Here is a 16,394-nt window from a genome sequence, read left to right as displayed (position 1 = left end):
GGCATAAAATTTCCAGTGTTCCTTGGATCATCTTTAGGAATTTGGACATTTTCATTGATTAGTTTTATGTGTCTGGCTTTGAAAATACGGACATAGAAAGCATCTCTAGATGGTTCCAGCACAGAGTGTCTCTTATTTAGTAGCTTTCTGACCTCTATTTTTTTAATGTTTTTATGTAAGGAGCAAGGAGGATTTTCTTTTAAAAAAGTCTGATCTCAGGCTATATCCTGAAACCTTCACAGCTGTCATTACAATAAATATTTGTTATCATCAGTCTTGTGCAAGGTAACATAACTCCTCATCTAAAGCTTTTTTCTTTGAATTTGTAAGATCATGCCTGATATCAAACAAAAGCATTGCACGACCTAGGCTGTCACTTCAGTACCTTAAAAATAGCATTTATTTAACAGGATTCTAAATGTGGTGTTATTTGAAAGATCACATAGTCCTTCATGATTTGGAAGTGATTTCCTTTACAGCGAAATAGCAACTCAGATTCAAACCAATAAAAGTACCTTTTTCTTTTACAATGTCATCTTTTTTTTTACCAACAGAGATGATCTCTCCCTACAGACCCCCATGCTTTCTGTTTAGGAGTGCTCTAAGTATTTCAGTTTGTACCTGGGGCTGCCTGTACTCTGACAGAGGGTACTGCCTGGTGTCAGGTGAATGCTGCCTGTAATCTATCAAGGGTGGCTGCCTGTAGTCCAGAGGTGGTGGCTGCTGGTAATCCATCACTGGAGGATGCCTGTAGTCCAGTGGAGGCTGTCGGTAGTCTGTTGAGGACTGCCTGTAGTCTGTAAATGGAGGTTGCCGGATATCAGGTTTCACATCCTGTCGGGCTTTTACTTCAGACCTATAACTGGGAAAGGCAAAATGACTTTGAAAGTGGCATAACATTAAGGAATGCATTACATGCAATACTGAGAACTGAGAGCTAAGTGCCTGACTTCAAAACTGCATAAAACAAAGTTTCACAGAGTAGCAAAACTTTGGAAAGTAGATAGTCAAAACACCTCAAAGCAGCTCTTCTGAAAAAGACATCAGTAATTTACCCTCGGGTCATACTCTGCAATTTTCCACCTCGTGTCAGTAAAATCAGGATTAGGGTCTAAGGGACAGGAACAGGAAAAGCATCTTGATTCCTGCATGTGGAAACACCCAGAATATTCACTGGAATATAATGCACTGAGTTTATAAAGTGCTTTTTCACAGAGTTAAAATTCCTTTAAAGTGAGTGGAATGTCAGTGCAGACATTTATGGCCCCAGCTTCATTGACATAAACTATTATTATTGTGAGCTTCTTAAGGTTAAAAAAAGGAGACACTCTTCATAAAGATTGTTATCCTCTTAATGTAAGATAGTCTTTGATATGACAGGTAGCAGGTCATACCAGTAGTTATGCACTGGAGTAACACAGGGGGAAAGGAAAACAAATTTGGTAAATGAGGAATTAATAAGAAGCAAAACACAGCTTTAATTGGTAACTGGTAACAGGAAGATGAATCAAAGAAAAGTGACTTTCTGTAGTACAGCAACTAGTTAATTAACTGACTCAGATAGGAATGAATGTCTGCCTGAAGTGAGAGCATAATAGCATTTCACGTTTCAGGGTGAAGGAAGAAGCATTTCTTACTGCAAAATCTCTGCACCTCAGCCATGTAACAGGCTGAATGGGCAGAGAGGAAGTCCTGAACCATTTTAGCAAGGTGATTCTGCAATAGTGGTTTGATTTAGAAGTAACAAAATTTTTCATTTATTAGATGCTTGCACTCTCACCTCTAGGTGCCAGAAGAAATAAATTTTCCTATACAAGAAACCTAAATTTCAGAATCTGCTTTAATACTGGTTTGGAAGCTTCCATGCAGCCAAGTGATCACGTGTGTACATGTACAAGTGAAGACATGCAGGCATATATGGACTGCCACTTTACCAGGTAAGACCTGGAGTACTGTGTCCAGCTCCAGAGCCCTCAACACAGGAAGGACATAGACCTGATGGAGTGGGTCCAGAGGAGGGCCACAAACATGATCAGGGGTTTGGAACAACTCTGCTATGAGGGCAGGCTGAGGGAGCTGGGGTTGTTCAGCCTGGAGAAGAGAAGGCTCCGGGGAGGCCTAAGAGTAACCCCTCCGGTACCTAAAGGGGGCCCACAAGAAAGCTGCACAGGCAGTGACAGAATGAGGGGCACGGGTTTGAAATTAGCGAAGAGGAGATTTAGAGTGGATGTTAGGAACAAGTTCTTGACCATGAGCATGCTGGAACACTGGAACAGGTTGCCCAGGGAGGTAGTTGAAGCCCCATCCCTGGAGGTACTCAAGATGAGGCTCAGCGAGGCTCTGATCAACCTGATCTAGTGGAGGATGTCCCTGCTGACTGTGGAGGAGTTGGATAGATAACCTTTGGAGGTCCCTTCCAACCCAAACCACTCTATGACTGTGGAAAGGAATTTGAAATGTGATTAAAAAAAAAAAAAAAGATCTGAAGAAATGAGAGCATTTTTTTTAAATCACATTGGCTTAGGTATGGAAGGACAATCTCCATAATCTAAACATTTCATAACGTTTCAGCTATGTTTCAAAACTTCATTCCTTTATTAGTAAAGTTTCAGTAAGATTATAGCAAATCTTCCTACACAGTAACTTTAATTAGCCGAACGTCTAACCAGACACCAGAATTGTTTCCCTTTGACTCTTCTAAGAGGATGAAAATAGCCTGCTGCAGTGCTCTTTTAAAGCACGTACATGGCATCTATAATAAGACCTGTATATATACATGCAATCCTCTTAGCTTACTCATGATCTTGTGAAAAGAAGATGGAGAGCAAACAAGCTTACTGTGATACTGAGCTTTATTAATGTTAGACTAGAAGTAAAAATACTAGTCAGTATTCCTAAGAATTTTAAATGTCTTAAAGTATTTTGATTCTGATACAGAAACAATCTATGTGTGTACGTAAACAAGTTGTAATCCAACATAAAACCTAGTGAAAAATGATACTACATAAACTAGCAATAATGAACCTTTTTCTGGAAAAAAGAGTCATCCTTAGCCAGGTTCCTAATATATGGCCACCACTGTATCCCAGAAGATGATGGTTTTATTTACCACTGGAGGCACTCTGATTTCTAATAAATATGTAAATGGTGACATAACCAATTATAGCTGACACTTTTCAGTAAAACTATGGCATAATTTTTTGGGGGAACTCTAATTAATATAGTTTACTGGTTCCCTCTGCAAGTTCCCAGTTCACCAGACACCTAATACTGATTTATAGCTTCACAGAGAGACTTTGGTGGAAGCTTTACTTTGATCTTGTCAGAAACATGTCTTCTAGGAGGTGATTACTTTTGGAAGAAGTAATCAATGAACTTTAAGTCAAAGAAATTTACCAAGAGTAACTAATTTAGAAAAAATAATTTTGGGTAGGTGAAAAGTGCTACATCTGTTAAGCAAGAAGGATTAGAGGGCACAGGATCTAACTCATAACTGAATGCAAGTGACTTCAGAAGCAAAAAGTTACAATCCTGAAACCAAAATCTACTGTTTGGGAGCAGCATCTTGCTGAGGTTGTGTTGCTTACTGAAGATTAGCATGAAGACAGTTGGTGTAATCAGCACCATTTAAAACATGCCAAAAACGAATCCAAAGACTAAATAGTGTTGATTGAAGATCACAGAAATTCGTGTCATCCCACAGACCGAGTGGGCTTTTTATATATATGCAGCTTTTAATACAGCTGGTCACAAAATTTCTATTCCTCTACCATTTCATTTCCATCCCAGATAAGTTTGTCAATGCATGTGCATGAATTGCACATGAGAAATTGGCTCCAAATTGATAAACCATAGATAAAACCTGTTATAAAAATACCTTCCCAATTCCAGAAATCTAATAGACAAAAATAAATAGATATGCAAGATAATGAAATGAAGCTCCACCTCCTAATCAGGTACTGATAGATCCACATTTTGTAAGTCATGGTGATATGTGACATTCATATGCTAGCCATGAAATTATTAGCAAGGACTACCTCAGAGCTGAGCTGCCTGGCAAACACACAATTCTGATGGACATTTATGGAAGGCTGGCTAGATTCTTGTTCATAATAACATGTTTCATACCTGAACAAGACTTACAGATGACCCTAGCATGGATCTGCAAGCATAATCATGGGGCCATGGCTTGTCAGAGGCCCACAAGTGACAGCTTGCAGTTGCTAGAAACACCACAAAGACCCAGCACAAGGGTGTCCCGTGCTCCTCATAGGAGACAGAGGCTGGAGGAGCTGCTCTTACCTGTTTTCGTGTCCCTGCAGCTGGAGGGGCTGTGGAGGTGGAGGCTGGGTGACAGGGCTGTGCTGGGTGATGGGGCTCTGCTGTGCCAGGGGACTCTGCTGGGCCATGGGGCTGTGCTGCTGGGCCATGGGGCTCTGCTTCTCCGAGCTGGGGGCTGAGGCTGGGCTGTTCAGCTCTGCATAATGGGAAGGTGGAGATTAAAGACATGTCACAGCACAGCATTTGATAAAGGGTAAAGGTAGACAATAATAATTTTTGGTCACACACTACCTCTGAAAATTTATGCTTTGTCACTTTTACTCTCTTAGGTTGTAATTAGATTTTAGGACATCTCAACCTAACAGGCTCCTTTAGATAGTCTGTGGGATCTAAACTCTCGGTTGCTTCTGTGACTCCAGTTGACACCTCTGTTATTTAAAATCCAACTGAACAAGGCAAATTGCTTCTCTGTTTCATGTTTTCTTTTAAAGCCTAGAAATACTCATAGAATCATAGAATAGTCTGGGTTAGAAGGGACCTTTAAAGGTCATCTAGTCCAAACCCTCTGTAATGAGCAGGGACACCATCAACTAGATCAGATTCCTAGAGACCCATCCAAGCTGACTTTGATGTTTCCAGGGATGGGGCATCTACCACCTCCCTGGACAACAAGTGCCAGTGTTTCACCACCCTCATTGTAAGAAACACCTTCCTTATATCCAGTCTAAAACTACCCTCTCTTAGTTGGAAACCATTACCCCTACAATAGGCCCTGCTAAAGAGCCTGCCCTCATCTTTCTTACAAGCCCCCTTATAAGAAACTATGAAGTTTCATAAGAGCCTCTTCTTCTTCAGGCTGAACAACCCCATCTCTCCCAGCCTTTATTTAATAATAGAGGTGTTTAAGTCCTCTAATAATTTTTGTGGCCCTCCTCTGGACCCTCTTCACCAGGTCGATGTCTCTTCTATGCTAAGGGCTCCATTGATGGATGCAATATGCCAGGTGACATCTCACCAGAGCACAGTTGAGGGCAGTATCACCTCCCTGGCCATGCTGCTTTTGATGCAGTCCACAATACGGTTTGGCTTCTGGGTTGCAAGAGCACACTGGTGGCTCATGTTCAGATTTTCATCCGCCAGTACCCCCAAGCCCTTCCCTTCAGAGCGGCTCTCAATAACATCATCCCCCACACTGTATTGATACCAAGGGTTGCAGCTGCAGGAGTTTGCTACTGGCCTTGCTGAACCTCATGAGGTTCACATAGGCCCACTTCTCAGGCTTGTCCAGGTGCCCATCCCCTAGGCATGTCATCCAACTGTGCACCACACAGCTTGATGTCTCCAAGCTTGCTACAGCTACACTCAATCCCACTGCCTATATCACTAATAAACATACAAAACAGCACTGGTCCCAGTACAAACCCCTGAGGGACATCATTTGCCACTGATATCCATCTGGACATTAAGCCATTGGCCATTACACTCTCGATGTGACCATCCAACCAATTTCTCATCCACCAAAGAGTCCATTTTTGAGTGAAGGAGTTTGTGGGGGACCATGTCAAGCTCTTCCCTTATTTACTGGTGTAGTCACTCCATCAAAGAAGGCTACTAGATTGGTCAGGCAGAACTTACACTAGGTGAAGCCATGCTGGCTCTCTCAAATCACCTTCCTGTTTTCCATGTGCCTTAGCATAACTTCTAGATACTTAAAATATTTTTTGAAAAAGAGAATGAATGATTTGGTTGCTTTCACCACAGATTTTTGTCACAAAAGCTAAAACAGTGGTGTGCTTGTTCTTGCTGACTTTGAAGTCAGCAGATGTTTACCATTGTTTTTTAAATCTTTGGGAACTGTTAAATAGTAAACCAAATCTCAGTAAATTCTGACTAAGCAGCTAAGCCAATGTTTTATTTCTCTGTATGGTGCCAAATGAACAGGGTTTCACACTGGAACATGGCAGAAAAACACAATCCTTATTTCCAAACAACACAAAATTCAAAAAGAGAGAGAGGTTGGAGTAGGAAATATGTCTTCATGTCCTTATTACAAATAAAGGATGCCAGTCTTCCTTCAAGCCCCCAACTGAACTTGGTGGAAGACAAATCTGGCACTGAGCTCAGGTCTGACACAGTGGCACAATGATGTTGCTTATCATTTAACTATTAAGTAGCGTAAATAAGAGAGACTGCACTCACAACAGGACAGAGTGCTGCAGAAGCAATTGCTCTTGCACATGTTGTATGTTTGTATTCCTGCTTACAACACAATGAGTGAGGCCAGTGTGTGGCATGGTGCAAAGCATCTGGAATGGAGAGGTGTCTGCCTGAATATCCCTAGCACCAATAGCTCTGCACAATTCATATTCTGCCTACTTTTATATTTGAATCTACTTTGAATTTGGAATTTTTTTTTCTTTTTGTACGTGAGTTTGTCACCTACAACTGAACATTTCTAATGCTTCCCCACTTACTTAGTTTATGCATATAATTATTTAAAAATATTTTCAATTTGTGCTTAATTGTCAAAAAAGCTTGTATATCTGCACTTAAAACAATCCTTATGCAGGCATAAGCAACAGTTGTCTGTATAATTACTATGCTCAAAGCTTTAATTGCCCATTTTGCATCTGTGAGTCTCTTTTGTATTGCAGTTTCAGAGCTGAAGATTGGGAATGTTGTTCCTCATTTCTACATTGCTCTCATAACTATGGATGAACTAGTCAAATAATAAGCTGCTTCTAAAACTGCTTTGCATTTATATGGTATTTTTCACCTGAAAGTACATTACAGATTTTTTCCCCCTATTATTATAAGCTGGGAAGCTAATATCAGAAGGCAAATGAGGTGTCCAGTGTCACACAGGGCACATGTGGACACAATAAGTTTCTCACCACTGGAACCTGAGAACATCTGTAGCACTGCATCTCAGATGCACCTTTACTTTCTAATATAAGGTATCCATCTTTAACACTGAACTGTTAGCAATTTGCTCATATGAACTAATCTGTGTTATCCAGAATTATCTAAATAAGCTGCATGGTGTGCAGAGTCCTACTTATTTGTAGGTGCTTGCGAACCTGACCTCCAGTGATTATACAGCAGCTCTTTGGTGTGAATTCTGAACTCCTGTTTTTCCCATCAGTGAATTCATTTAACAAAGTAGGTAAGTTCTGCCAGCTGTCCATGACCAATGATAGACTACTTCCTTGCCCTGTTGCTGAATGCAGCAGCAGAAGGTGAAGGTCATTTCACTGGAGCATGGATCATTAAGTAATTACTTTACTTGCTGTGTGACATACGTAGCTCTAATGGTATTTGTTGCTGAGATATAAAGCCAGTCTCATTAACACAGTGCAATTTAAATCCCAGTACAGCACATTGCAAAAGTAAAAAAAAAGCCCTGAAATCAACCCCAAAACCCATGAAACCAACATCAAAAGATCTTCACTGATTAGCTGTGGTATAATGACCAGAATAATTAGTCTCACCCTACAAATGAGATAATTTAGGGTTCCATTCTTCCCTGCTTTGTGCATTTATAGTGATAAATGGGGAGGAAACTACCAAATCTGAACTCTTCCTTCACATCACTTTTTCACATCACAGGCAGTTAGTTGGTAGCTGAACATGCCTGGCTACAGCCATTACAGTCTCTTGTGGGTTATTTTGACAAACTTTGATTTGATTTTCAGCGGGATATAAAAGAACAAATTCAAAACCTGGCTCTCTTGTAGGTGCTTTTCCATGTAGAATATAGTTCTTGTGAAAGACATTAACTTGACTCTCAGATACTTAGCTTTCTCTCAGGTTTCTCCAGATTTGCTTTAAAAAACCCTTTTCAGAACTAGAAACCTTTTCAAGAATCCAGATATTATCAGTGCTGGTTCTGAGGCTGTAACTTTGGTGAGCTGTACATTACAGCTGAGAAAGCCAAACAAAAGACATCCCTTCAGGGGGTGACATAACTCAAGCTAATTGGAGGATACTTAAAATTTTCTTCCTGTTTTTAAGGGCCATTTACTTACCCTCCTGAGGAATGATGCGAAGAGTTACACTGAGACCAGCATCTTTAATTAGCTTCACAATATCTGCATGAGGCATGTTGATAATAGACTGGCCATTCACAGCTAAGATCCGGTCTCCAACTTTCAGTTTTGCACAGCGATCCGCAGGGCTTCCATCAATTATCCGCCCTATTTTATGGGGTACAGCTAGACAAGGAACAACAGTCACACTTAAAATTGGCTGAAGCAAGTGGTGATGTTCACAAGTAAAAGAAATTAGTTAATTTAGAAGCAAGTTCTATAGAAATTAAAACCCAGCTGGTGTATAAACATACCAGAATATCAATTCTTATATAGTGCTATTTAGAATCATAGAATCCTAGAATGGTTTGGGTTGGAAGGGACCTCCAAAGGTCATCTAGTCCAATGCCCCTGCAGTCAGCAGGGACATCCTCCACTAGATCGGGTTGTTCAGAGCCTTGTTGAGCCTGACCTAGGGATGGGGCCTCAAATACCTCCCTGGGCAAACTGATCCAATCCTGGACAACCAGCATTCACACAGTACAGATTTCCCTAAAAATTCCGAGTCCAAATGTGCACATATACATGGCATATGCATAAGGAGCCTAAAATCAGGTTATGGTTCAACTACTTTCCAAATCTGGCATGGAAGTATTAGAAGGGGTGTGGTGAATAGGTCAAGAGAAGTCCTCCTTCCTCTCTACTCTGCCCTGGTGAGGATGCATCTGGAATATTGTGTCCAGTTCTGGGCCCCTCAGTTCAAGAAAGACCTCAGGGAACTGTTTGATGGAGTCCAGCGCCCAGCCACGAAGACGCTGAAGGGAGCAGAACATTTCCCTTGTGAGGAAAGGCTGAGGGAGCTGGGTCTCTTTAGCTTGGAGAAGAGGAGTCTGAGGCGTGACCTCATTCATGTTTATAAAGATGTGAAGGGAAGTGTGGGGAGGATGGAGCCAGGCTCTGCTCAGTGATGTCCAATGATAGGACAAGGGGCAACAGGTGCAAGCTGAAGCAGAGGAGGTTCCACAGGAACATAAGGAAAAACTTTTTCACTGTGAGGGTGACGGAGCCCTGGAGCAGGTTGCCCAGAGAGGCTGTGGAGTCTCCTTCTCTGGAAACATTCAAAACCTGCCTTGATGCATTCCTGTATGATCTGCTCTATGTGATGCTGCTCTGGCAGGGGGGTTGGAATAGATATCTTTTGAGGTCCCTTTCAAACCCTACCATTCTGTGATTCTGTGATCAAGAGAACAATTAGGAATCAGAACAATGAATGGGATACATTTTCACAATAAGTAGTAGTCATAAATTGCCTCCCACCTACTAGTTTACAGAATTTCCTGGGGTTTTTTCCCATGCTGCAATAAAGACACTACAAAGAAGATTGATTTTATATACAAATTGATGTTATTATTGAAAATGCCAGGGTTCGCTAAATTATTCTCCTCCTCCATTGATAAAAAGAAATTATACAGCAGGTTTATTGAGTTGTGCAGCTTTCTAATTAGATATATGGCATCATGAATTTATAGTTAATTATCAGTGCATAAATATATCTGCTACATCGAACACACACCTCCCAGTTCTAAAAATATTATAGATCATCTTTGCCTCTCCTTTTGCTTTTCTCTGTGATTCCTTACCTTTCTGTGTCCTCCATCCATTCTCTTATCCTGTCCTTTCCCTCATTTTCCACTGAATTTTCTAAATATCACTCCTGAACGTTCCCCCAGTGTTTTTTCCCTTTTATTCTGTTTTTTTTTTTTTATGCCTTTTTTTTTAAACTAAATTCATACACTACACTGGACTCTCCTTTTCTCTCTAGCTAGGCTCCCTGAAAATCATGCTGTTTTTCTTTCATAATTAATTTTGACTACACATTCTATTAATGTCCTCATTCTATTAATATCTTCACCAATGCAAGACTTCAGTCTTGGTAAACTCAGCACAAAGCTTCTCAGCTTCACAATCCACCTGCAACTGGTGTTTAAAAATAGTTGCATTTTTCTTTTTAAAGAAATTAACATTCTAATGTCTAAAGAACAATTGAAAAAAAGGTGAAAGAAAAGACAAATTAAGCTTTTTTTTTCCTTAAAAAATATATCTACACTATCAATGGTCATATAAAACAAAGCCCCAACATAAGATGGGATCAGAATACTCCATCACTGAATAACAAATTTCTCAGCCCTCTGATAACTATTCCCTGAAGGCGATCCTGAGGAACACAGATGGCACATCTCATGCAAAGTCACAATACACATACCTCTAAGTAACTTTTATTTCTAGTGTGGACAGAAGTGTTGTTTACAGTGTTAAAAATTAATTTTCTGAGAGCTAAAAATATAAATGAGCACTCTGAAGTGCAAGCCATAATCAAACTGCATGCTTCTGTACCACTATAGTTCAGACAAGAATGTAAATTAAATTATGGCTCCAGTAATACTGACATAACAAATGTATCATAGAAGGGCATAGGCTGGAAGGGACCTCAGAGATCATCTACTCCAACCTCCCCTCCATGGGCAGAGACACCTCTCAATTAGACTCGGCTGCTCAAGGCCTTATACAGCCTGGCCTTGAACACCCCCAGGGAGGGGGCATCCACAACCTCCTTGGGCAACCTATTCCAGAGTCTCACTACCCTTGTACTGAAGAACTTCTTCCTAAGATCCAGTCTAAACCTACTCTCCTTCAGCTTCAAACCATTCCCCCTTATCCTATTGCTAGACACGAAAAGTCTTACTGCTTAGGAAATGAGTACCTAGTTTATGTCACAATGTCTAAATCTTTCTGTTTTCAAGTATGCTAAATTTGACTAAGCACACCTTGTGCTAAACACATGTTTATTTTGCCCTTGAATGAAGAGTGAAGATGTGCAGCTGTCATCTAAACATACCAGGAAGCAAACAAAGAAGAAGTTGACACTGAAACAATTTCCATTCACACAGAGCCTTTCACACCAATTCTTAAATCATCAACAAGAATCACTTACACTAAGTCTAGTATATGTAAGAAAATATGTCTGAAATTACCATGTCTGTCCTGAACATCACAGCAAACAATTTGCTAGGAAGAGAGAAGGGGAAGCAATATGACCAGATTGCCATAGTTAAACTTCCTATGCTTGTCATTTCTAACTCAAAAGAAGATGTTTTTGCTAGCCCGAATAATTAAGTAGAGACACAATTTCAGCAGTGGGGGGTGGGTGGGGAATCCTATTAATTTGCCAGAAAAATTTTTCTTGGACTTCTTGCACCTGACAAGCGAACAGAGCAGATGTCTGCATGCTTGAGATGTCTGCTAAAATCAAAGCTGGAGGTGGGAGAGCAATGAGAGTCTGATTCTGCTCCAAAACCTAAAAAAGGGAAAGAAGGAAAAAAGAGGAGGAACTTTGTATTCATTTTTGCTTCCTTTTCAACCTAGTGGCCTTTAGCTTCCCAATAAAGCTATTTGCTCTAAATGTTTTGGCACCACTGCACTTCGTTCTGTCACAATATGAAAGCATCCACAGTAGGTGACCTTCAGAACAAAGCTTGTGTCTGTCAAAGTACCTGTTCACTGCAGTTTGGTTTTTGAGGATTTAATGCTCCTTTGCTGAGGTTGTACTGGTGCAATACCTTGTCATATGATCTTGCTGCAGAGGTGGGTCTTGAAAGCCTTTGCAGAATGAAGCTGAATGTCTATCAGATTCTGCAAAGGACTCCACTGGTATGCTGTTATACCAAGGGTTTCTGGGCAAAGTCAAAAAATTCCTAAGGAAAGTCACACCATTCCATGCAAGCTGATTTCTGTGCATTTCCAGATAATAAAGAGCAGAAATTTGTCTCCTGGGTCCTTCTCTCTCTGTAATATACTGAGTTTCTGGTCTCTGCTTGCTTTCTCCAGTGGAGCTCTGCCTTAGTCTCCGCTTAAGCCACAATATTCTGGCCACTGAGGTTCTGGCTGCTGCCTTGGGAGGGGAAGATTTAATTAAGGATTTCTTTACAAGCATGGGTTCTTCTAAGGGATGCAGGTTATCTGATGTGCAGGTTGTTCATGAAAACAGAGTCTGTGATGATGAAAAACTTACTTGGAAGAGGTAAGAAGGAGCTACCCTCATAGGAGATTAATTAGGTAAAAGCTAGGGAACAAAGGTAGAAATTAACTATGAATTTCTGTAATGGAGAAATGTTATCATTCAGAAAGGTCATCTAAAACAAGAGCAGATGAACTGCAGTCAGTACTGAATGGGTTGAGTGAAATGCCAGACCAGATCTCAGGAAAAGAAATGCAAGATGAGGGATATGGAGAAGAAATAACCCTGTCTAAGCTTAAGCAGAGGTGAGCCCTATGTTGATTACTACCACTCAAAAAATCTTGACGTGTGCTTACTTCTCTAAAAACAAACTCAGTAGAATAGAAAACAGAATTTTAACAGTCAGAAAACAGAACAGCAAATGAAACAAAGTATTGTTAGTTACTACTGTGCACCCAAAGTCTGAGTATTACTGATAGTTTCAGTATCACAGAATGGCTTATGATTGAAGAGACCTTAGAGATCATCTACTTTAATCTCCCCACCATGTGCAGAAACACCTCTCAAATACACTGAGCTGCTCAAGACATCAGAATTGACTGCTCAAAGCCGCAATTTGGCTGCTCAAGGCCTCATCTCATCCAAAAAACACTTAGCACTGGACTTGTGTCAGAGCAAGACAATACGGCAGTCAGCAACAGAAAAGAGACTCTGCCCAAAGGAGAAGTCTATGAACTTGCTATCTGCAGCTTGGAGAAGAGAAGGTGGGGCAACTTCCTGGAGGGCCAGAAGAATGAAAGGATTCAAAAGGGAAGTAGGCAAATTCACATAGGTGGATCCAATGCTGATTAAATCAGAAAGTCATGGTTGTGAAAGCCTTATGAAAGTATCCAAATTGTCTGCTGCATGTTTTATTAAAAAATCACGACTTCAGGAAGATTTGAATCCTGACAGCACCAAAACTTCTAAGAGATCTGAAGCCATCAACCTTTCCCCCTGAATCTCCTTCACATACTCACAACATTTGTGTCAGGTAGTTAACTGTGCAATGATCAGCTCTAAGCACATCAGCCATAGAGGAATTAAAAAATTAAGAGACAAAAATGATTTAAAAGAAACCTTTGCATTTGAAAGTGAATAAGGCTTCCTTTCAGAAACTTACTGATAACTGCAAATTCACACATCTATTTGACAAAATCACCCACTTCTGCTCTCCATGACACAAATTAACACCATTCCCACATCTTCATAATAGAAAAAGAAGAGTAAACACCTGAGGGCACATAAGATTGGGTCAGCCCTATACAAAGCCAATGCAGTTGCTGAAGACAGGTGCTGCTTCTAACTGTGTTTATCTATCAGCCCCTTGCTTTTTGGAAATAAAAATGTTTCTCCTCAGTTGGGAGACCCATATGCTAGAAATAGCTGATTCTAGGATGATGTTACCGACACACAATATTTGTGTGGTTTACATCATGATTTTTTTAAATATCTGCTTAGTAATTTGAGATATAACTGTTGAGATGGGTTTTTGTAGAATGCAATTTCCTTGTTTTTCCCCCCTCTATATTAGCTAAATGTAAAAAATGATCAGTTAAGGGGGAAAAAATCCCTCTCTATATTAAACCCTTTGGCAGCTAAATTCTTGCAGTCTTCTTGCAGAGAGTAAACCAAGTAAATGAACCTTCCTGAGTCAGCTGTCCTTTTCAATGTTATGCAGCTGATCACATGAATATTTATTATACCCTCAATTCTCAGAAGGTGCAACCAACAGGCTCCAGAAGATCAGATTTTAATTGGGAGAATATATTAAATGTAAACATCTGTAATTCCGTTGCTACTGAAAAATCTAAAATCTGGGTGGATTTTCTATCATCAGTACTGCTATTTGAATCAAGAGAAAATATTTTCCTGAAATCCATCAGCTATTTTACGTGGCACTCATTCTGGAAAGAAAAATCTGTGGCATGCTGCACAGTTGCAGAAGAAAATAATCCCTTTTATTTATAAGGCTGACGAACCTAGGGACTGAAACATCCCCTTGTGTGCTTCTATGGAGCACAATCACTTGCACAGCACAGGTGTAAGAAGCTAGGTGGGAAGGACTGCAGAGACCTTAGAAATCTGAAGATCTAAGAAAAAAATAATGCAACTTAGGTTTCTCATGAAAGCAAAAAGGGTCCTGTGGAATCCCCAGAAAACCCTTAATTCCCTTCCCAGGTTTGTACTACAAAAACTTGCAGTTTGTTCTTTGAAAACACCACTAGGTCCAAATGACCTCTTCAGGAACACGCTGGAGACCAGAAGTCATCTAAAGAGAGGAGTGATGTGGTTAAGATCTTCTGCACCTTATTCTTCAAAAAATATCAACTACTCAGTTAAGTATTTCATGCCTGCAAACTGCAGCAATGTATTTTCAGTGATACTCAAAATGTCTTTAACTTCTTAAGGTTACTTCACTGTTACTAATTGCCTATACTGATTTGAAAAACTAAACCATGTAAAAATTTCTTTAAGCTCCAAATGATACAATCAGTTAAACAAATTTAGAAAGTGTATTTTTGTAGCTGAAGATGCAGAAGAACAGCTCAAACCTGAATAACAAAGTAAGAAACCAGATTCTTTGCCCTTAAATTGCAAGTACTTTCCACAGGTGGGTGCTGTAGGTGGGTTTTCACTGTTCTGTTCCAAAGCTCTCCAAGGCAGTGCAGGCAGACATCCTCATATCCAAAGCCCTCTTTTCTTTAGAACTTGAAGATTGGTCACAGAAAATGGTGTGCCCAGGCACCATCTTACCCAGGAAGAAGCATGGGTGAAATTGCAGCACAAATAATTTCCTCAGATCAGAGAGTTATCATTGATCAATAAACTGTTCTTTATCTCTAAACTGCACAGAGTTCAAAGAGACTCTGGAATTGAATGGGACTTATTTCAGAATGCTGTTTCCTGCAGTCAGCAAAGGCTTATCTTGGGGTTATGGTTTTAAGTTAAGAATACACATTTTGGGAACTGAGAGAAACTTCTTTCATTAGATTCTGTTTTATCATGGTTTGAAAATCCAGAAGTCACTGGCATATACATGGGCTAAACATGAGAATAACAGAACCACAGAATTAACCAGGTTGGAAAAGGCCTTTGAGATCATCAAGTCCAACCTATCACCCCACACCATCTAATCATCCAGTCTTATTTTAAACAATTCCAGGGACGGTGACTCCACCACCTCCCTGGGCAGCCCATTCCAATGGGCAATATGCAGAGTCATCTGCCTTTAATTCTGCCACTGAACAAGGGCATCTAAAAGATGTTGCTAATTTGGTGGGCAAATTTGGTGAACCTGGAAAGATCTCCATAAAGCTGCGAAGTTAAAGCAGTCCAGATTCACCCCAAGCTAAAAGTGAAAAGCTAGATTTGGTTTCCAAGCATTCAGCTGGGAACCTGACACTGAATCCTCTAAAGAAATCCCACTGGAGGTGACAAAGTTTTGATGAACTACGTGTAGCCTTTCTTAAGAAAAGAAAGCTCAGCATAAGGTCAAATTTAGGTGGCGTTCCTGAAGAAGGGATGAAAGCCAAAGCACCCTTAAATATTGGGATTGGGTCTGGGGGAAAGTACATTTACAGGGCAGTGGAAGTTAACAGTTTTAATAGAAACAGGTCAGGAGCCTGTCCCAGCATATTTTCTTTCCCTAATCTCTTAGCACTCTAAGATTCAGTGTGCTCTGCACTAGCCAAAATGGCTTGCTTCTGGATGTGCCACTCAAAACACACTTCTTTATTTACCTACTTCATCTTTTACTGATATAATTCGGAGGCATGGCTGACCTTGTCTATGCCCTGGCTTTGCCCTGTGAAATCTCCTCATTCAATCCTTGTCATTCGTTTTCCACTCCTGATATGCCACACATCAGAACTGCAGTTTTGTGCAAGATAATCCTCTGTGTTGGATCAGAAAACATCTCAAGAAATCCTTGACAAAAGGGAGACAAAATTTCTGCCATTATAGAGCACAAGAAAAGAATCAAGGGAAAATTACAAAATTATATCCAGATCTAAAGGCTGGTTCCAAGT

At 40.3% G+C, this 16,394-nt stretch overlaps 1 protein-coding gene across 1 annotated transcript in view; it reads right to left on the bottom strand.

Annotated features, from left to right (window-relative positions):
- Positions 1–16,394, bottom strand: part of MAGI2 (membrane associated guanylate kinase, WW and PDZ domain containing 2) — a 646,435-nt gene that overhangs the window by 32,480 nt on the left and 597,561 nt on the right. The window contains exons 17-19 of the mRNA XM_054399405.1: positions 8,310–8,495; positions 4,303–4,477; positions 622–862 (exon numbers count right to left, since the gene is read on the bottom strand). Coding sequence (XP_054255380.1) covers positions 622–862; positions 4,303–4,477; positions 8,310–8,495 — 602 coding nt within the window. The remainder of the gene's footprint in view (positions 1–621; positions 863–4,302; positions 4,478–8,309; positions 8,496–16,394) is intronic.

This window comes from Indicator indicator, chromosome 3 (assembly GCF_027791375.1).
Source record: "Indicator indicator isolate 239-I01 chromosome 3, UM_Iind_1.1, whole genome shotgun sequence".
In the NCBI taxonomy this organism is placed as follows: Eukaryota; Metazoa; Chordata; class Aves; order Piciformes; family Indicatoridae; genus Indicator; species Indicator indicator.
This window is presented reverse-complemented; position numbering and strand designations above follow the sequence as displayed.